General features: G+C 46.2%; 1 protein-coding gene across 1 annotated transcript; it reads left to right on the plus strand.

Moving 5' to 3' along the window:
* The first annotated feature begins 14 nt into the window (after positions 1 to 14).
* SLC25A20 (solute carrier family 25 member 20) lies at positions 15 to 17,551 on the plus strand. The gene is made up of 9 exons (XM_073350888.1): positions 15 to 219; positions 4,150 to 4,242; positions 7,051 to 7,178; positions 9,009 to 9,099; positions 11,602 to 11,719; positions 13,047 to 13,119; positions 13,641 to 13,750; positions 15,291 to 15,415; positions 16,321 to 17,551. Exons 1-9 carry the CDS (start codon positions 115 to 117, stop codon positions 16,381 to 16,383), a joined length of 906 nt encoding a protein of 301 aa, XP_073206989.1. The 5' UTR covers positions 15 to 114; the 3' UTR covers positions 16,384 to 17,551.
* The last annotated feature ends 4,171 nt before the right edge of the window (positions 17,552 to 21,722 follow it).

Raw genomic sequence — 21,722 nt, forward strand, 5'->3', positions numbered from 1 at the left:
TGCCCCGCGTCCCGCCGTGTCCCGCCATGCTTTGCGGCTCGGGACTGGGGTAAAGGTCAGCGCCAGGGCTCCGCTGTCGGGCGCGCTGCGCAGAGCTCCGCTCCCGCCGCGGCCATGGCCGAGCAGCCGCAGCCCATCAGCCCCGTGAGGAACTTCTTCGCCGGCGGCTTCGGCGGCGTCTGCCTGGTGTTCGTGGGGCACCCGCTGGACACCATCAAGGTGAGGGAGCTAGCTCCCGGCCTGCCCCGCGCGGGGGGGGGAGGAGAGGGGGAGAAATACTACAGCTCCCGGCCTGCCCCGCGCCCGGGGGGGGGGAATACTACAGCTCCCGGCCTGCCCCGCGCCCGGGGGGGGAATACTACAGCTCCCGGCCTGCCCCGCGCGGGGGGGAGAAATACTACAGTTCCCGGCCTGCCCCGCGCTGGGGGGAGAAATACTACAGCTCCCGGCCTGCCCCGCGCGGGGGGAGAAATACTACAGTTCCCGGCCTGCCCCGCGCTGGGGGGGGAGAAATACTACAGTTCCCGGCCTGCCCCGCGCCCGGGAGGGGAGAGGGGGGAGAAATACTACAGTTCCCGGCCTGCCCCGCGCCCGGGGGGGGGGAGAAATACTACAGTTCCCGGCCTGCCCCGCGCCCGGGGTGGGGGGAGAAATACTACAGTTCCCGGCCTGCCCCGCGCGGGGGGGGAGGAGGAGGAGAGGGGGGAGAAATACTACAGTTCCCGGCCTGCCCCGCGCCCGGGGGGGGGGAGAAATACTACAGTTCCCGGCCTGCCCCGCGCCCGGGGGGGGGGGGAGAAATACTACAGTTCCCGGCCTGCCCCGCGCCCGGGGGGGGGGGAGAAATACTACAGTTCCCGGCCTGCCCCGCGCCCGGGGGGGGGGGGAGAAATACTACAGTTCCCGGCCTGCCCCGCGCCCGGGGGGGGGGAGAAATACTACAGTTCCCGGCCTGCCCCGCGCCCGGGGGGGGGGAGAAATACTACAGTTCCCGGCCTGCCCCGCGCCCGGGGGGGGGGGGGAGAAATACTACAGTTCCCGGCCTGCCCCGCGCCCGGGGGGTGGGGAGAAATACTACAGTTCCCGGCCTGCCCCGCGCCCGGGGGGGGGGAGAAATACTACAGTTCCCGGCCTGCCCCGCTCCCGGGGGGGGGGGAAGAAATACTACAGTTCCCGGCCTGCCCCGCGCCCGGGGGGTGGGGAGAAATACTACAGTTCCCGGCCTGCCCCGCGCCCGGGGGGGGGGGGAGAAATACTACAGTTCCCGGCCTGCCCCGCGCCCGGGGGCGGGGGGGGAGAAATACTACAGTTCCCGGCCTGCCCCGCGCCCGGGGGCGGGGGGGAGAAATACTACAGTTCCCGGCCTGCCCCGCTCCCGGGGGGGGGGGGGAAGAAATACTACAGCTCCCGGCCTGCCCCGCGCGCACTCCTAGGCGTTTGTTGCCGGCGAGAGGAAAAACAACTGTGTGTTTTACTTAATAATTATAAGGGGGGGGGAGAAGCAGAAAAGTTTATTTGCAGCTGCAAACGAGGAACAGGGAGAATAGAATCTCAAATCCTGCACACCAGAGCAGGTCATTAGATACACTTTTATATTTTTTAATGCTACTGCATTACATATTGGCCAATTAAAACTTTGCACAAATATTTTGCCTTTTTTATATGGGTTACAACAATGTTTATTTTTTGCACCCTTTAACAAGCATTTCTAGCAACTTAAACAACCAGCACATCCTGCCTGGCCTTGTAACTATCTCCTATTATTTTTATCTTGGCGTTAGCAAATCTTACATTATAAAGCATTACTTGCGGCTGCAACATTGTCTTAAGAGCAAAAAAGCTTACTCAAACCAGCCAGGCCTGAATTCTGTTAAGGGGGGTTCAGAAGAAGCCCTTAGGCCTTCAGCAGGGAGACTTCTTCAAACCTTATGGCCTTTTATCCTCTTGGCTTAACTAGTGGCCATGCCCTGGGGTCTCCAACACTTGTCTCTATTGGACCAACTTCTGTTGATGAAAAAGTGTGTTATCTCGCCCACCTTGTCTGTTCAGGGCATCGGGGTAGTTTCTAGTTTTGGCATAAAGCCTTCTGACTAGGCTGAAGCGTCCTCCTCTGGGCTGTGGATTCTAGGAGCAGCTGAGAGAGGGCTGGCAAAGATGCCAACAGTCACTGTGCATTGGGTAAAACTGACACTATAGGATTCACAAGACCAGGCAACCAGTTTTGAGAACATCTAGCCGTGAGGTGTGTGCAGAGACTCTGGCAGAATTGTATGGGGACATGGATGCTGAGTATTGCCCCCCCCTTTCCCACCCCCCATTCTTATTATATGAAAATGGGGCTGACCCTGAAAGCTCTGTGTTGGCTGACCTGTGATATATCCCACACACAGTATTATCACAGGGCGTGTCCTCTTATCTTGGCAGCAATATTTGCATCTAGCTTCTGGCAACTGTGGCAGTGTTTATAACGCCTGTGCCCTCTAGAATGATAAGTAATCTGTTCAAACATGTGAGGTCCGGCTGTTTTTCAGAAGCCCTTGGTTTCACCAGCTAACTCAGTCAATTTAAGGTGTATATTTCCTACCACACAGAGGCAGCATTGACGTGCCACTCATCATTAGCTTATGATATCAATGATCCTGTTTTGTTAATGAGAATTTCACAGGCTGATATTACTTTATTTTAAAGGAGAGACATGAATGGGATGTCTGATACTCTGTTTTGTCACTTGGATCGTATATACAAATGACTCTTTTTTAAAGAGAAATTACTACACTAGCATATATGAAGGCAACTTCACTTCAGTCTAAAATCATACTATACTGATCATTCTCTTTGGAGCATTTCCACTCTCAGCCTGTGGTAGCTGGAACTCCCTGCCATTAGTTTAAATGAAAATGTTGCTAAGCTCACTTGTATCTGTGTGTGAACAGTTTCATTTTGTCAGCCTATGTGGGGTGGGGAGTGTGTAGGAGTGTTCTTTGTACCACTCTGTTTCTAAGAATCTGTCTATTTCAGGTACTTACATGGCTCCCATTACTGTAGTATGTGAGCATCTTACAAATGTTAATGTATTTATCCTCATGACACGCCTGTGAGGTAGTGAAGTGCAATTATTCCTGTTTTACACTTGGAGAACTGAGGTACAGATAACCATTGGCTCACGAGTCCTCTCAAAATGTTAGCACCTATTTGTTGTAACTATGTATTTGTTCCAATCTGTGTTTTGCTTGTCTTCATTAAGCCAGCATGTTTATCCTTTTAAGACACTCAGAAAAGTCCAGTTAGCAGCTAGAAAAATCAGTGATGAATGGAAAATGAATGGAAAGGAAAACTCTTGTTCCAAAAAGCATCAGAAATTAAGGGAAATTTGTGACCTTGAGCCCCAGTAACTAATTGTTACATGGGTTTAAACTCTGTTATGGCAAAGGAGCCTAGCGATTGAGAGGGTGGGGAAAGGTAGATAAAGTAGTAACTGAAGACCAGGAAACCGCAAAGCAGAAGTGTCCAAACTCTGCCCAACAGAAGGCTGCCTTGATGACCTGCCATAAGCTAAAGGGATATACCTGATTGCATAGGGTCTCCTCTTTAATATAGACATCAGACCTGTGGAGAGTACAACTTCCAGAGCATGATGGCCCATCGTGGTATGAGTGGGAAGCTTTTTGGAATGTAACAAGTATTTGTTCTGCATTATTGATCTACGGATTGATGATACTGGAGATGAGATGTTTTAAACAATAACATTATTTTTCCTTTTAATTATATTCTTTAATTTGAAGATAAATAAAACCAAGTTTCGTTGGTGACAGTACCTGCATACTGAGTTGAGCAGATGGGGAAAGGGAGCAATAGAAATGGCACTGGATCGCAAAAGTGCTTAAAGCAACCACATTACTGTTTAGAGAGTATTAACTTGAATTTAAAGTAAGTGTAATATTTATAACGATATTGAAATAACTTAAGGTATTTGTGTTCTTATTTAGATATTTGTACAAGCTAAAATACTGAGTTTTAACCCTTGTACCAATATTACAATGCCTGGATATAAAACCTATGACTTTAATATAGCTCTCTGGAACTAATCCTAAAAAAGTCATGTACCTTAAAACAAAAAAAAACTGTTTTTTTTCCCTTCTTGTTTTACAGGTCCGACTACAGACCCAACCAAAACCCCTGGCTGGGCAGTCTCCACTCTATTCTGGGACCTTCGACTGTTTCAGACAGACTCTCATTCGAGAGGTACTGTAGACTGGCACTTGCTATGCCTGCCAAAAATGTCAGTTGCTCATGTACGTCATTGGAGTGGAATTTTGTGGGAATCTGGCCCCCCTTGAGACTATAAAGTTCTCAGGTTATCAATTCAAATGGTTCTAATTCAAATTTTTCATCGGATTGTGAAGTCTGAAAAGAACTGGTAGAGGGAGAACATAATAATCTTTGGAATGTGTAATTTGATCTTGCTTTTTTTTTCTTTTTTAAAGTCAGAAATGCAGTGGTGTTAATACCTAAAGTTAAAGGCTGTAATGAACATTGGCAGTTGTTTGCTGGCTGTATTGTTGTAGGTGGTGGAATTTTGATGCCTGTGCTATGGCGAGCTCTCTGGAACTCCTAAAATAGAGACTGACTGTTGTTGACCCAAGCAATGTCTCTAATTTCTTCTAGAACCCATAATCCCCTCTGTGACAAGACAAAAGAGAGGAAGTGCTAGTTCAAATTTGTAGGTTTTAGGGGTTTTTGTTTTTGTTTTGTTTTTTTAAGGCCAGAAGGCACCATTGTGGAATCACAGACATGTAGGACTGGAAGAGACCTCAATAGGTCACCCTAGTCCAGCCCCCTACACTGTATCAGGACCAAGTAAACCTCGATGGTCCCTGACAGATGTTTGTCCAGTCTGTTCTAAAAGCCTCCAATGACAGGGATTCCACAACCTCCCTTGGAAGTCTATTCCACAGTTTAACTACCCTTATAGTTAGGAAGCTTTTCCTAACATCTCCCTTGCTGCAGATTAAGCCCATTACTTCTTGTTCTGTCTTCAGTAGACATGGAGAACAATTGACCACTATCCTCTTTATAACAGTCTTAAATGTTAATGACTGTTATCAGGTCCATCCTCAGTCAAGGCTAAGCATGCCCATTGTTCCCCATCTTTCCTCATAAATCAGGTTTCCTAAACCCTTTAACATGTTTGTTTACTCTCCTCTGGACTCTCCAATTTGTTTATATTTTTCTTAAACTGTGGTGCCCAGAACTGGATACACTACTCCAGCTGGGGTCTCAATGATGCTGAGCAGTTACCTCCTGCATCTTGTATACGACACTCCTGTTAACGCACTGGGGTGTATTAGGTATGAGTTGGGGAAGGGACACCTGAACTGCCAGGCCCTTGATAGCCTGCTGGGTGGCTACCGCAGAGGGAACTTAGGGGAGCTGATGTGGGGGCTGCCGGCCCACCCTGGTTCCAAGCCCCCACCAGCTCGCTCCAACGGGCTGCTCTTCCTGCAAGCAGTGGACAAAGCAGGCAGCTGCCAAACAGTGTTATGAGGGAGTACTGCGCAACTTTAAACGAGCATGTTCTCTAATTGATCAGCAGTGTAACAATGAAACAACGTTAACTGGGATGACGTTAAGTGAGGAGTTACTGTATTGTCATGATAAAGATATTGCACTAAAGTTGAATTTACAAATGTAGAATTACATACCAAAAAATAACTACACTCGGAAATAAAACAATGCAAAACTTTAGATCCTACAAGTCCACTCGGTCCTACTTCTTGTTCAGCCAATTGCTCAAACAAGTTGGTTTACGTTTGCAGGAGATAATGCTGCCAGCTTCTTGTTTACAATGTCACCTGAAAGTAAGAGCAGGCATTCGCATGGCATTGTTATAGCCGGTGTTGCAAGATTTTTACGTGCCAACTGCACTAAAGATTCATATGTCCCTTCATGCTTCAACCACCCTTCCAGATGACATACATCCTTCCCAATGACGGGTTCTGCTTGATAACGATCCAAAGTGGTGCAGACCCATGCATGTTCATTTTAATCATCTGAGTCAGATGCCACCAGGAGAAGGTTGATTTTCATTTTTGGTGGTTCAGTTCTGTAGTTTACGCATCAGAGTGTTGCTCTTTTAACTCTTCTGAAAGCATGTTCCACACCTCCTTCCTCTCAGATTTTGGAAGGCACTTCAGATTCATAAACCTTGGGTCGAGTGTTGTCACTATCTTTAGAAATCTCACATTGGTGTACCTTCTTTGTGTTTTGTCAGATCTGCAGTGAAAGTCCTGACAAGTTGCTCCTCATGGTCTGCTTCCTGAAATATATCAAATGGAGCTGAGAATGCTTAGTGTGTGTGTGGGGGAATGAAAGGGTTAAATAGAGTGGGCCAAATCCATCCTCGCTGCAAGTCCATTGAAATCAGTTGCCTAACACCAGGGAGGAGTCTGGCCCACTGTATACATGTTGAGTGTCAGGGTTATACTGAAATGTTGCCTTTTGAAGACTCTCTAATACAGTACGTCCGTCTCTCTCTCTCTCTCTCTGTGTATATGTAAATATATATATATATAAAAGTTTGAGACGTACTGAGCCGTGCATGTTTCTAACAGGACTGTATTTAAGGTGGGCACTAGCTAGCTATATTGTATTTGTATTGTATTGTATACTGTATTTAAGGTGGGCACTAGCTAGCATATTTGGAGTGGCAGAGAGCAGAACTAGTGCTGGTGAGAAATGGGAATAATCCATGGAGGCAGGATGGCAGTTATCTGGAGAGTAAGAATCTAGGGCTTAGCCTAGTGCCGTCGTGATAGGTATGTTTTGGAAGTGCTAGCCCTGGGGAGGACAAGAAGTCCTGGCACGACTTTCCCACAACTCCTCTGGGCTGTGTTCAGAACTGTATCATGGCAAATCCCTTTCATTCATGCAGCTGGCTGCCTTTGCTGTGATCATCTTGTATAGTAACGTTATTTGCTTCTTGATGTGGTGAAATATTTATCACCCTGAAGAATGCTGCATGAAACCTAAATAACCTGCGGTCTCTTGCAGGGAGTCCGAGGCTTGTATAAAGGAATGGCAGCTCCGATTATTGGAGTGACTCCCATGTTTGCTGTGTGCTTCTTTGGATTTGGTTTGGGGAAAAAACTCCAGCAGAGGAATCCTGATGACATTCTAACGTAAGTTCTGAGTTGTTCAGACACTTGGGGTACCTTTTCTACGGCTCCTAGCCTGCTGTGTCGAATTACACAATCGGTTGTGGTGTAAGTGTCTCCTCTCTGGATTATAAATATAATTTAAAAAAAAACCAAAATCCTCAAACCACTGGTGGCGGTAATGCTCCTAAAAGCGTGGTACCGATAGCACAGGCTAAAAACAGACAGCAGGTAGGCAAATACTGTGCGGTTCCCTCCCTGTGCAGAAAGACAGTCATTAAAGAACAGCTCAGTTGTAACTGAATACCGTATGTGTTACATAATGATAATGACTTAGAACAGCCTTGCTATTAAGGGAAACTGAATGGAAAGATTACATGTATATTGCAGCATAGCCATCTGACAGACCTGGTGGTCACAAGACATGATCTTTCCTTCCTGCTAGTGGTAAGTGGGAGTCTCACTGCATCCACTCTGTAGGTTAGGTTATTAATTGCAGGAGTGTTTCTCTTAGCTATGGCTGAAAAGGTATTTATTTTCTACGGTCAGCCTCTGTTTTCAGGCACACTTACCCTTCTGGAAAAATGACTTTTTGGAACAAAATTTCTCCTGCTCCTTTTTTGGCTCCAAGTTGGAATTCTGTGGAAGGCTGATAAAATTCTATGTAGCTGTGACAGGTTATTCATGAATGAGAAGATTTTTAATTTAAAAAAAAAATTAGGTTTATTTTTGAAATGTTCAACTTGCCATAGACTTAGTCTCTAGTAAGGACCAGTGTCTGACCCATCTGAAGAAATCTGGCTTAGGAAGAACAAAGGGTGTTTGAAAATCCTGTAACCACTCATCCATACTACTCCTCCACTTGCTGCATTTTCTAACAGAAGTGGCGCTCCAGATGCACATATAATATACTTGTGTGTACATTTGTTCAAGAGCTTTGCTCACTCAAATGTTCCAAATCCATCATGGTTCTCTCAAGCTTGCTTATAAATCAAGAAATTTAAAGCTTGTTTCATGTACTCGATTCCCATTGAACTCCATTGTTCAGTGCTTTACTGAATTGGACCTTAAGACTTCTAGTTCTAGAGCAGTGCTTCTCAAACTTATTTGATCTTCTTTGTGTCTGTAATTCCTTCGGGGCCTCCTGCTTCCCCCCTCCCCCCCCCAATACATACACCACCACCCAGTTCGGAAGGCAGAGAAGAGAGCAGCGGCTGCTGGCCAGGTACCCAGCTCTGAGGGCAGCGCCATGCCAGCAGCAGCACAGAAGTAAGGATGGCAATGTGAGAAGTGATATAAGCGACTCAGCGCTCCATTGCCACCCTACTGCAGCCACCCCGAAGCTGACAACTAGAGCCCCGCCACTGCCTCCTGGTGAGGAATGGGGGGAGCCCAGGCGGCAGGGCTCTGACTGTCAGCCCCTGGGCGATGCGGCTCCACCTGTCACCTTTATCCCATCCCCACACATCCCAGGTGTGCATGGCCCTCCTGTATGAGCCCCAGCCATCCAGGGCTGACAGCCAGAGCTCTTTTCTCCCGCCCCCCACCCCAAAAGGGGGGGCACGCCACTCAGGCCTCCCTAGGGAGGCCCGCCCCATAGTTGGGTCAAATGACTTAGTCGCACTCTGTATATTGTAGCATAAAACATAAGCACATTGAGTAATACAAAATACTATCAATGCACAACAGCAGAGGTATACTTGCTGAGGGAACCATACCTTTTGGATTTCCAAACTCTTATACATTTTACTCTAATGTTGCGTGAGTCAAGTCTTTTCACGCTGACTATATTAAATGTCATGCTTATTGGATTATGTATCTTGGGATCTTTATTTTCCCGTGTTCTATGCGCAGATATCCCCAGTTGTTTGCTGCTGGCATGTTATCTGGAGTGTTCACAACAGCAATCATGGCTCCAGGAGAGAGGATCAAGTGCCTTTTACAGGTAAGACTGTGTGTGTGGATGGGGAGAAATTCCCACCCTTAATTTAAGGAGTGTTGTCTGATTTAAAAAGACCTTGCTAGGAAGACATAACTCCTCTAATTAGCAAATTTACTCTGTACTGAATTTAGAAAGCACCCCTTTCAGCAGGGCTGAGGCATAACTTGATGCGACTCTGTCATGAAGAAGCACTATACAGCTTCCCTTTGAAAATCTGGTAAATACAACATGCCCTCCTATAGACACCATTCAGCATATCAGCAGCATCACCCTGGGATGCCAGCTGACCTCTTGGGCACTTCTGAAATGTAGAGTGTATCTTATCTTCTCATGTAAAACAAAGCCTTTGTAGTAACATTCAGGTCCGTGAATCTCTTGCATGATAAAGATTTTGCCCATAGTTCCCTGGAATCCTTGTATGTAACAGAAGGACCCATTTCAAAAATATATAATACAAGCTATTATAAAACTAGTGACCATAAACTTTTCTAGTGACCATAAACTTTAAACCCATCATAGCTCTTGGTTTTTGAAACCCTAGTGGGAAATGCCAATTTGAACAAATGAAAAAACTGTCTGTGCAAGACCTTCTGATCTCTACCCTCTCTCACGCTGACTGCTGTACTTCTTAGTGTTTTAATGGATGTTAGACATTGATTCCAACATGCAAAGCATTATCACAGGGCATCTTTTACTCATAAAAATTGTCTTGAGTTCTATGAAATTTTTTTGGAGTCATATTCTAATCTGTGTAAATCTGGAGTAACTTGACTGATTTCAGCTGAGTTATTTCAAACTTAAACTGGTGGAAATTAGGTAAGTATCTGATTCTTAATTTGACACAATCCAGCCAGTGCATGGTTCAGTAAACACCTGTGGACGCAAATCCTTTTCAATCTGGGGAGGAGAGAAATTTTAGTAAGTGTGTATTAGATCAGCAGTTCTCAAACTGAGCGTCAGGACCCCAAAGTGAGTCGCGACCCCCTTTGAATGGGGTCGCCAGGGCTGACTTAGACTTCCTGGGGCTGAAGCCCGAGCTCCGTTGCCCAAAGCCAGAGGGCTTCAGTCCTGTGCAGCAGGACTCAGGTTGCAGGCTCCCTGCCTGGGGCTGATACCCTTGAGCTTCAGCTTTGACCCCCCCCTGCCCGGAGCGATAGGGCTCGGTCTTTGACCCCTGCACCCAGGGCAGTGGGGGTTGGGTGGACTCAGGCTTTGGTCTTCCCTCCTGGGGTCATTAAGTAATTTTTCTTGTCAGAAGGGGGTCACGGTGCAATGAAGTTTGAGAACCCCTGCATTAGAGGGATTTTTGGATTCTCACCTCTGACAGCTGGGGGCTTATTCTGAGACTACACGTACCTATTTCTGATCAGAGACTAGTGTTACTTATCACTGGTTATTGCTGGGCCTCTTTGGAGTTACGCTGGCCCATCAGCGTTTCTCAAATGCAGCCATCGGGTTTTTCTTGTGGCCACACCCTCCTGGGTAGTGATTTATGGGGGGGGAGAGAGCAGCGGAGCCACAAACACCAGAGGAGCAGGCAGTCAGTGTGAGTTCCCCACCTTCCCAGTGAGATTCAGGCTTCCAGCTTCAGCTCTGGGGTGGTGGGCTCTGTCCTCTGGCCACACGGCAGCAGGCTCCATCCTATAGCTGTGGGGCTTCGGACTCTGGCCCTAGCCCTGGGCTCACCACCCCATTGCCCCTGGCCCCTGCTGCCACCCCACCCCCTGGCTGCCTCCCTACTCACCGCTCCAGGTTTAATTTGTCCTCGGCTTACCAGGGCTGAGTAAGTCTGTTGTAAAAAGTGGTATTTGTATGTTTTTTAATATCACTTTTCACTATCTTCTAGCTACCAAGTCTGCTCCTGTGAGAAGTAATATTAACAAACATACAAATATAGACTTACTAGATAGCAAGTCATTAAAAAAGCAACCAAAAAAGTGCCCCTCCTCCCCGCCCCAAAAAACCCAACCAAGGACAAAAGACGAGAACATGCACATCACGTTATTTGTGTTTCTATTCTCTTTAGCACCAGTAAGGAATACATACAACTATGCATTATTATTTTTATTAGGTCTGCAAAAAAACCCTACATAAATAAATTACACTGATTGGACCTGTGTATGTGCATATTTAATTGTTTTTTCTAAAGTTAATTAATTGTGAGAGTGGCCACCAGCAAGAGTTTGTGGCTACACTTTGAGGTCACCAACATTTTTGTTGTGAGAACCCCAGGCCGAGATCACAGAGGTGTCTGCCGATTTGAGGAAAGACTACAGGGATAAAAGGGAGGGAAAGAGGGCTGGGAATATGGTGACTTCACATGCATTGTACCAGTTTGTCTATATATCAGCAGGAGTCTGGTGGCATACATTCCTTGGGTGGCTTCTGTTTACATGAAAAGAGCTGAGCTGCTAACTTCCACTTGACAGTTTAGCTTTAGAAAGCACAAGGCTTCCAAATTACTATTTGGGTTATGCCTGGTAAACAATCATTTTAATTCTCCAGATCCAGGCTGCTTCAGGTGAAATTAAATACGGTGGCCCAATGGACTGTGCGAAACAGCTGTACCGTGAGGCTGGGATTCGAGGCATATACAAAGGAACTGTGCTCACCCTCATGAGAGGTACCTGGAGTAAATGTATTCTAATAGTACCCCTGCAGGAAGAGAAGCATCAGAACAAAACTGACCCAACATCGTAAATCTCACTGTGGGCCAGAGATATGTTGTGCATCAGTTTCATGCGCTGCAGTTTTCACAGCTGCCCCTGCATCTCCTGGGGATTGAGAATGAAGACGAGGATATGTCCCAGTCCTGGTGTGGGTGGTGGGAGAAGAGGACTAGAGAAGTACAAAAGGGAATGAGGGGAGGAGAGCAAGAAATGGACACAAAGACTTGAGAGGTAAAGACCAATAAAATCCAAGCCGCAGAAGGCTACAATAGACTTCCAGGATGGGCGAGAGATGATGGGTCTGGGGAAAGAAGCCGAAAGACAGATAAGAAAAAATAGGAAGCTAGCTTTTTCTTCGCTTTGGGATGGGGTTTGTACATGAGACTCCCAGTTCGTGATGGTCAGTTGGATTGGTTATTGAAAGATACAGTTACAATGAATTACTCTTTCTCCCAGCTAGAAAGAGTGAGTTTCTTTACTCATTTTTGATGTGGAGGAAAAATATCTTGTGTGTCCACAGTGTTCCTTTCCCTCTCCTATTATATATTTTTTAAAAAGGCACCTATAATGAACAAATTAAAGCCTTATGGGTCAGGTCAGAAATATGTTTGGATGCTTCTCCCCTAAAATACACCCCATCTGGGGCAGTGATTTCACCTGAGCCTCCTCAAATAGAGAAACTTTAAGCATTTTGCATCTTCATCAGCCCAGGAAATTATCTTTCCCATGACTCTCATATGACTGTAAAAGCTAGCAGCAAGGACAACATGCCTGACAGAACTGTTTGTCTGATTCTAGCCATGGGCTTGAGCATTTTCATGTATACGTGAGAATATAAAAAAGCAGAAAGTTTGGTTGGAACAAACTGGCTGTGCACACGTCACAAAGCCGCTGAGACTGGCTTGATCTGCCCAGTCTCCAGTTTAGGGAGCTTAGACCTGTCTCGTAGTCAAGGTAACAGTGTGACTGGAAGGGCTGGTGACACAGAGGTTCAGGAATAGGTGTTTCTGCAGCCATGTCCCTGCTCTTTCTGAAAATGTTCTTGCTGTTCCATCTAGACAGACAGTTTGCACTGGAAGGCTCAGAAAGGGAACTTAGTGGTACTTGTTGGCATTGCTGAGGCTGGTGCAGAATGATCCCTAACATTGGCAGCTGATGCAAGCCCAGAGCTTCCCCTTAGGGATGAATACTTCCTTTCCGCTCTTTTTTTCCCTGCATACAGAGGTGGTCAGGTGTCGTTTTCCTACTTCTCTTTGTCTGTCTGTTTGTTCTCCCAACTAGATGTTCCAGCCAGTGGAATGTACTTCATGACGTATGAATGGCTGAAAAACATTCTGACCCCTGAGGGGAAGAGGTTAGTTAAATCCTAAGTCAGGGCAATGCTGACTTTACCCAGATACTTCCAGTCAATTTCTCCTGCTAAGCAAATGGCTAGAGAGCAAAATCACCGGAGTAACAGTGTCTTTTGTGATTGCTGAGGAGTTTGCTGTCATTGGCTTTCCCATCGAGATGACTCATCTCACTGTGGGATTGGATTGATTGTTGAATGGTATTTGAAGCACTCCTCTTAATGGCACAATTAGAAAAGCATTCAGGGTGAGATGCACCCCTGTTCCGCTTCCCTGCTGTGTGCTAAAAGCTGGTCTTTCAGGCATCCTTGTCATGCTGCAAGTATGAGAGAGCAATAAGAGTTGAGCCTTTCTCATGGAGAGACAGCATATTACGGCCACAAGTTTCTCACTCTGAATTCCTACAGTGGCTGCTCTCACGCTGGGTCTGTACCATTGTAATGTCTTCTCTCTTAGCCAAACTGCCTTTCTGGTCTTTATGTATTAGTTTAAAGATGGACACCTTTTCAATTCAATATTTCTGCAGTGTCAGTGACCTCAGTGTGCCTAGGATTCTCTTTGCCGGGGGTATGGCAGGGATCTTCAACTGGGCTGTTGCCATCCCTCCTGATGTGCTGAAATCCCGCTTCCAGACCGGTGAGTCAGATGTCAGCCGTGTAAGAGCACCACAAGATGTAGCATTTCCATGGGCTGGGTGGACAATCCAATAGAGAAGCTTATGGCTGGGCAGAATTTTAGAAAGGAGGTAGTGTGGCCTAGCTCCTACAGCACTAGACTGGGACTCAGGAGACCTGGGTTCTATTTCCAGCTTTGCCACAAGTTTACTGGGTGACCTTGAGCAAGTTACTTCATCTGTGCCCCCATCTGTAAAATACCTCCTTTCAAAGAACTTTGCAGATCTGTGTTGAAAGGTGCTGTAGAAGAGCTAGGTAGTAGTTATTCCAAATATACTCCCATTTAAAGTGCTTAATCATTTCAGATAAGACCGGGCACAGTTGCATCGGTTCAGGCAGGTGATATCTAAAATAAAATCACAGTGGAGCAGGGACAACCATAGTTATGCATGTCTCTCACAATCCATTGCTTTGTGACTGGCAAATCTGCAGATGACATGGAAATATCTACAGTCAGCACTCCATAGAATTGTAGTAGGGACAGCCCAGTCCCTGGGGCGAACACAGACATTTGGGGTTGCTGGGCTCCAGCAGAGGGTGCCATTAAGGTTCTGGTTGATTTCTTCGGCATTCCTCCCAGAGGAACATTTCTATACAACAGAGCTCTGCAGCAGTCTCTAGCAGGACTATCCTCTGGAGCTTGCATTGACAAGATCCCTGCATCTTCTCTGTCACACATCAAGGACATAGGCAGAGCTTCTGCCCCAGTCCATCCAACAGTGGTTGCTGATGCAGGAAAATCCTTTTGTTTGTGGTGTGTGTGTTTTGTTTGCTTTGTAATTTAGCTTCTGTGATGCTCCAGACCAAGGGAGCAAAAGCCTGAATGGGATATAGTAGAATATTGCAGCCCCTGCTCCACTGAGTCACTTTCCAAAAGTTGTTTGTGACTCTGGTGAAGGGTTACTCTGGAGTAGCTGGTCAAGGGCCTCGTAAAGGTAATACTTTCCAGTGGCATGTCACATGATCAGCTAATTTGTTCCTATAAAATCACTTTCCTCAAACACCTGGTCAGATCTGTGTAACATCAGCATTAAAATGGAGCCTGTAGTTTTCACTGGAAAGCCACTGCCATTCCTGGCTCTAGTGCGTGGGAGGATATTCTTTTTGAGAACAGACCAGCGTTGTTCCTTGCAAATCAGCTTTATTGATTGATACACCACTGACTTTCCACCCTGCTGATGCTGTTAGCGTGACCAGCAGTAACAACGCTAGATTGAAGCTTCCAGCCTTCTAACCCTTAGCTTAAGTTCCTCTTTTCTTCCAGATGACCCGATTATTATTTAAAACCTTTATAGTGCTGGTGAGCATGTGGCTCCTGCTCACTCGGTCTTTGTTCTAGTTGTCAGTGATGTACTATACTAAAAGCTGTCTAGTCTTTGAAATCGTTTGTTACTCGGAAAATAATCCATATGAATTACAGTGGAAGGCCACAGTGTAACCATTAAAGTCTCAGCTGGCTGCATTCACAAATCATAGATGGCATGTTCTGCTTCTGTCAACAGCTGCTCCAGGGAAGTATCCCAATGGCTTTAGGGATGTGCTAAGGGAGCTTATCAGAGAGGAAGGCGTCTCATCCCTGTACAAAGGGTTCACAGCCGTTATGATAAGGGCCTTTCCCGCTAACGCAGTAAGTAAACCATGATATCTAGTGAGCTGCAGGGAGCTGGCTACTTGCACCCTAAATACCTAGTGGTTGCAAAGGAGGAGGATGAATCTCTCATTGGGCAATGTGGCATTAGCGAGTTTACCACCGTGGAGGTGGCTACTCGCATGCTGGGTGGTAAGGTCCATGGCTCCCTGGCTCGTGCTGGGAAGGTGAGAGGCCAGACTCCCAAGGTTGCCAAGCAAGAGAAGAAGACGACTGGCTGTGCCAAGAGACGCATGCAGTACAACCGGCGCTTTGTCAATATTGTGCCAGGTTTTGGCACGAAGAAGGGCCCCAATGCTAACTCCTAAATGGCATACCTCACCCAATAAAGCAGATGTCACCCGGGGAGGGGGAAATGATTCCAGACTGTTGTATTATCTCACCAGTGCTGCTTACGTTAGAGTGAACACCCCTGGGTGTATGGTCTGGGGGATCTATTTCCAAGCTTTTTAAAATACTGGCTCAAATCTCTGTAGCTGGGAAACTAAAGTAGGCTGTAGGGATAGCACTAACAGAAATAGGATGACAGGTTTTGCACTAAACCCCTCTTGGTGTTAGAACAAACTAACAGTTCTACACATCTGCTAACACAATTGCCAGCATTTTGAATGGCTAGATTGAATCAGCACCTATTTTAAATGGAAGGACCCTAACAAATGACACTGAAAATCAGAAATTCTGCCTCTGCTATAGAGGGACACAGTCATGTCATTTCTTCCAGTTCAAGATAACTCATGTCAAGGAGGGGAGAGGGGGGAAACAAAACCATGTCTGGGGTTTATAATGCTGCTGTACCCCTCAGCTTTGAGAAGACCTTTTCCAAACACTCCAGCTCTGTGTGCCTAAGACTCATCTAATCCTTGTGTTCTGTCTCTCTGTTCCAGGCCTGTTTCCTTGGTTTTGAAGTTGCTATGAAGTTCCTTAACTGGATTGCACCAAGTCTGTGAAGACTAGGAAATGTCCTCCTGGGAGAGGAAAAAAGACCATGATGCTGGATTAAAGGGATGACTTCAGAAACCCTAGGAATTATTAATTTTCTAATCCCCATTGCCTTACTCACATCCTCTGGATGGTGTAATAGATGCCATTCTGAACCTTGAGCCATAACTCTGATGTAGAGTTTTCGTGAGGAGTAGGAATTATGAGTACATTTACCTTCTGAACCAAATGCACCATAGCAGTGATGCTGCTAATAGACACCTATCGCTATTACAGTGAGAGTCCCTAAGTACTTCCTCTGGAAGAAGAGGAGACTCTTAATTTCTTTCTTTATTTACTGAAGAAGCAGTTAGTGCTGAAAATCTTTCAAAATAGTAATTACCAGCCAGTGTGCACTTAATTCTCAGGATGTGGCTTAACACTTTATTGCAAATGTTGAGGTGAGAGACTATTTTCCATCGGTTATAGATAGTCTCATCAGCTGTTAGCATGTTGATGGTGCCTTTATTTTATGTGCATGTAATGAGGGGCAATATGGAACAGAACAGATTATAGCTTTAAAAAAAAATCCTAATTCTGGGGAGAGGGGATGGGTACGGAGGTTTTTTAAAGCATTATGGAGGCCTTGTATGGTGACCACCTTGAACAGATGAAAGGTGCACTGTGGAACTAAGAGTTAAAGTGAATTATGCCCAACTTCCTTGACTAAGTACTGCTAACCCAGCTGGCGAGGGCATTCAGCGGAGAAACAAGTTCTAACTGATCTCATCTCTCTTCAAAATCCTTTCTTTCCCCTCTGAAATCCCTTTGGTACTTCCTGATTCACTGACTGTATCCAGAACACAACTTTACAAATACCATATGACTCATTGCAATCGATGCTATATCTGATGTCCCTGAATGATGCATTCTGGGAGATAGTCAGTGGAAGTACAGAGAGGATTTCAAAGTGGGAGAATACTTAAACTTATTTTGGTGCTGAATTTCCCCCATGGCTTACTTAATGGGGACAGTCAGCCCTGAAGTCAGTGTCTGGCTCCTCAGCTCAGCATTAAGAGATTTTGATAAACCTAACAAATTTTGAGTTGACATGATGGATGCAAGGGACAGGCAAGACAATCTGTAACCTGTTCCAGTTGTGATTAAATGATCCTATTTTATCAGGATTCAAAGTTTGCAGCTGCTCAGCTAGAATGTTTCCTTGTGGTTTCGTGCACTTTGCATTTTGGCGCATGATTAGCATATGCAAAGGGCATACAAATATTCCCTTACACTTTGTTCTGAGATCTGCCTACCTTAAAGTCCTGCAGACAATTTATGTACGGATGGGTAGCCTGTCTTTCATGGTGTTAATTCTATGCCTCTCAACCTTTAGATCTGCCCCATCTGATGCAAGCCATTGAAATGTGACACAAATGGCTGAAATGGGCAACACCTGAGTTTTTTGTTTGTGGTGCCACCACGGCTAGGTTAAAATGGTTTTTAGGGCTGTTTTCTCATGGTGGGAGGCAAACAAACCAGCTGTTACAGGTGTGGTGGGGGGATTGGGTTAGGGAGAAGATCCGTGCCTAGACTCCTCAAGAGGTACCAAGGGAAGGTAGGGCTGGGGAATGAGGGGTTGTCCCTAACCAGGCCCCCCAAGGCATATAATTAATTTAGCATGCTTTCCATTAACGAGGCTGTCTCTGCCAGGCTGCCCCCCAAGGATGTTCTCTCACCTGCTACTGCACCAGCAGCTCAGGACCCTGCTCCTCGCTCCCTTTCTCTTGTAAAGAGCAGAGAGGAGGCATCCAGCTGCTTCTGTGGTACCTTTTGTTTTCCCAGAAGTTGAGGGAGCAAAATGTTTTTGTTTTCATGGGTGGGAAGGACAGAGTAGACCCTCCCACGTTCGAAGAGCCCCACAACTCAGGACTGCCTTCACTTCCCCCTCCAGTCCTGGATGCTCTCTCCCCTCCCCAAAATATCTTGCCAGTCCTTCCACCTTAGGAGCCTCTCTGCTCCTTGGAAGAGAAAAGGGGAAGTAAGAGGCCCAGAGCTGCTGAGGAAGGCACATATAGCCCTCCTTTACCTGCTACTGCTCCCTGTCCTGCCATACGCTGCCTGAGAGCGTGACTGTGCCATACACTTGAGGACTGGTTAACCCAGCTGCTTCTGAGGCAGCTCAGATAAGTAAAATCAGTAACTGTCACTCTCTTGTGGCTGATGTGGGTTTAGCTAGGTGCTAACAGACATTGCTAGCTGAGCCCTATACGCTTACTGGAACTCTTACAGCAAAGACCAATAGCAATGTTACAGCAATAGGCTGTAGATTAGGTTCACTTCCCATTGTTGCAGATGACAGTTTGAACCTAGATTTGCTAAGGATCATCACGTAGTTAATAACCCCAGGTACCACTGATTAATTATTAAAATATTTGCATATGCAAAGTGGCAGACTCACTCCTTGCACAATGCTCTGTGCAGGTTTATACCGCCTGTGCTGCTTCCCTGAGTGTGAGCAAGAAGGAGAACAAACTCTGAATGTTTCAGTAAATATTTATTGACCAAACTGCTGGTTCTTGGTTCCCTGTGCTGGGAGCAGGTCCTAGAGCAGTTCAGATTCTGCCTTTCCTTCCCTAATATTTATTTGCTGGAAGCTGCCCCCCTCCTCCTCCCTCTCCAGCCTTTTATATGTTTAAAAAACGAGGAGTACTTGTGGCACCTTAGAGACTAACAAATTTATTTGGGCATAAGCTTTCATGGGCTAAAACCCACTTCATTGGATGCATGCAGTGAAAAATACATCCTGATGATCACTACAAACTTTTTTTTCCTCCTGCTGATAACAGCCCACCTTAATTGATTAGTCTCGTTACAGTTGGTATAGCAACACCCATTTTTTCATGTTCTGTGTGTGTGTATATCTTCCTACTGTATTTTCCATTGCATGCATCTGATGAAGTGGGTTTTAGCCCACAAAAGCTTATGCCTAAATAAATTTGTTAGTCTCTAAGGTGCCACGAGGACTCATTTTTTTTTTTTTCTGATACAGACTAACTCGGCTACCACTCTGAAACCTATTATGTTTAAGAAAACCTGTATGTAAGCAGGGATGTAGCACACGTTTGGAAGTTCAGGCATCTTTACAAATGCCAGAGATATTTGTTAGTAAAGGAGACTGACACACTACCCATGACTGATCGGTGCAGCATCTCTTTAAGAAGGGAATGAGGAGATCACGTAGATGCAGAGAGAAATTGAAATCTAAGGAAGAAAGTGTGGCCCATCCAGCTCTCCCATTGGATTCTCAAGGCACTGTACCTATGTGCTTTGTCATCCTTCTGACCATGCTAATATCCTGCTGATTTGCTTTATCTGTTTCCTGCCCTTACACAGTACTTGTGCCATTGGGCTTCAAGCACAGAATATATGGTTCTTCCTGATTTGTGTTAACTCTTAATTGCTGCTGTAAAATTTGTAACTTCCTAATTTTCATAGTGTTTCCTGAATTCTCTTTCATCTTCTCCCTCTGTGGAAAGAGTTCACGGCAACAAATGATAAATTTTGTATGCCCAGTAAGCCCTACTTACTGAGTGGGATACAATAGATAAGGGGGTGGCCTCAGATCAGTTCATCATGACATTACTGTAACTCCTTGCTTAACATTGTAGTTACGTTCCTGAAAAATGCTACTTTAAGCAAAATGATGTTAAGCGAATCCAGTTTCCCCATAAGAATTAATGTAAATAGGGGAGATTAGGTTCCAGAGAAAATTTTTTAACCAGCCAAAAGACATTATACACACAATAGAAGTTTTAAACAAACAATACTGTACACAGCAACTATGAGTGTGAGGCTTGGTTGAGGTGGTGGAGTCAGGGGGTGGGATGTTTCCCAGGGAATGCCTTACTGCTCAATGATGAACTAGCGCTCGGCTGAGCCCCCAAGGGTTAACCCACTGTTGTTAATGTAGCCTCACACTCTACAAGGCAGCACCAATGGAGAGAGGAGACACAATAGATGCATGGCAGTGGCGGCAAATATCCCCTGCGGAAACAAGGTGATGATGAACCCACCCTCTCCCACTGGAGTGCACCACTCCCTCTACTTTCCAAAGTGTTGGGGGTGCTTGTGTGTGTGACAGAGACACACACTCTGTGTGTGTGAGAGAGAGAGAGAGAGACGTATTGCCTCCTGTAAGTATGCTGACCCCACTCTTAAGTACGTTGCCTTTTTAAGCATATCAGCAAGTTGAGACAGCAGCTGCTGTCAGCAAGCTCCCTCTGTCCTGAGCCCTGTCATGTCTGGTTCTGTGGAGATGGGGTACAGGGGGAGGGGGACACCCTGACATCAGCACCCCTCTTTCTCCCCCCGCCCTGCACAGCAAGCAGGAGGCTCCTGGGACCAGCTCCAAGGCAGTGGGCAGAAGCAGCACATGGCAGTGGGGGGAGGGACACCTGAACTGCCCAGCACTTGGTAGCTTGCTGGGGGGCTTCTGCACAGGGAACTTAGGGGAGCTGATTGGAGGCTGCCAGCCCACCCTGGTTCCAAGCCCCCACCAGCTCGCTCCAACGGGCTGCTCTTCCTGCAAGCAGTGAACAAAGCAGGCGGCTGCCAAACAATGTTATAAGGGAGTATTACACAACTTTAAACGAGCATGGTCTCTAATTGATCAGTGACATAATGAAAATGTTAACTGGGACAATGTTAAGTGAGGAGTTACTGTACTGTGCTGCCCAACTGGCTATAGTGGCAAAGATTCACGTGGTTGTTAGAGGGCAGGACTCCCAACTACATTGGAAAACTGCATGCAATTTGTCACCAAAGACTCATTCTTGTTCTCAGCAAACATGGAAGAAAGGTAAGCAGCAGGATACGGACCCTGGACTTCAGGAAAGCAGACTTCGACTCCCCCAGGGAACGGATGGCCAGGATCCCCTGGGGGACTAACTTGAAGGGGAAAGGAGTCCCGGAGAGCTGGCTGTATTTCAAGGAATCCCTGTTGAGGTTACAGGGACAAACCATCCCAATGAGTCGAAAGAATAGTAAATATGGCAGGCGACCAGCTTGGCTTAATGGTGAAATCCTAGCGGATCTTAAACATAAAAAAGAAGCTTACAAGAAGTGGAAGGTTGGACATATGACCAGGGAAGAGTATAAAAATATTGCTCAGGCATGTAGGAATGATATCAGGAGGGCCAAATCGCACCTGGAGCTGCAGCTAGCGAGAGATGTCAAGAGTAACAAGAAGGGTTTTTTCAGGTATGTTGGCAACAAGAAGAAAGCCAAGGAATGTGTGGGCCCCTTACTGAATGAGGGAGGCAACCTAGTGACAGAGGATGTGGAAAAAGCTAATGTACTCAATGCT

Source organism: Lepidochelys kempii, chromosome 7, assembly GCF_965140265.1.
Source record: "Lepidochelys kempii isolate rLepKem1 chromosome 7, rLepKem1.hap2, whole genome shotgun sequence".
Lineage (NCBI taxonomy): Eukaryota > Metazoa > Chordata > Testudines > Cheloniidae > Lepidochelys > Lepidochelys kempii.

Coding starts and splice junctions, on each gene's coding strand:
- SLC25A20 (XM_073350888.1), top strand. CDS start 115: ATGGCCGAGCAGCCGCAGCCCATCAGCCCCGTGAGGAACTTCTTCGCC. Junction 7,179..9,008: donor AATCCTGATGACATTCTAAC/GTAAGTTCTGAG, acceptor TTCTATGCGCAG/ATATCCCCAGTTGTTTGCTG. Junction 13,751..15,290: donor GAAATCCCGCTTCCAGACCG/GTGAGTCAGATG, acceptor TTCTGTCAACAG/CTGCTCCAGGGAAGTATCCC.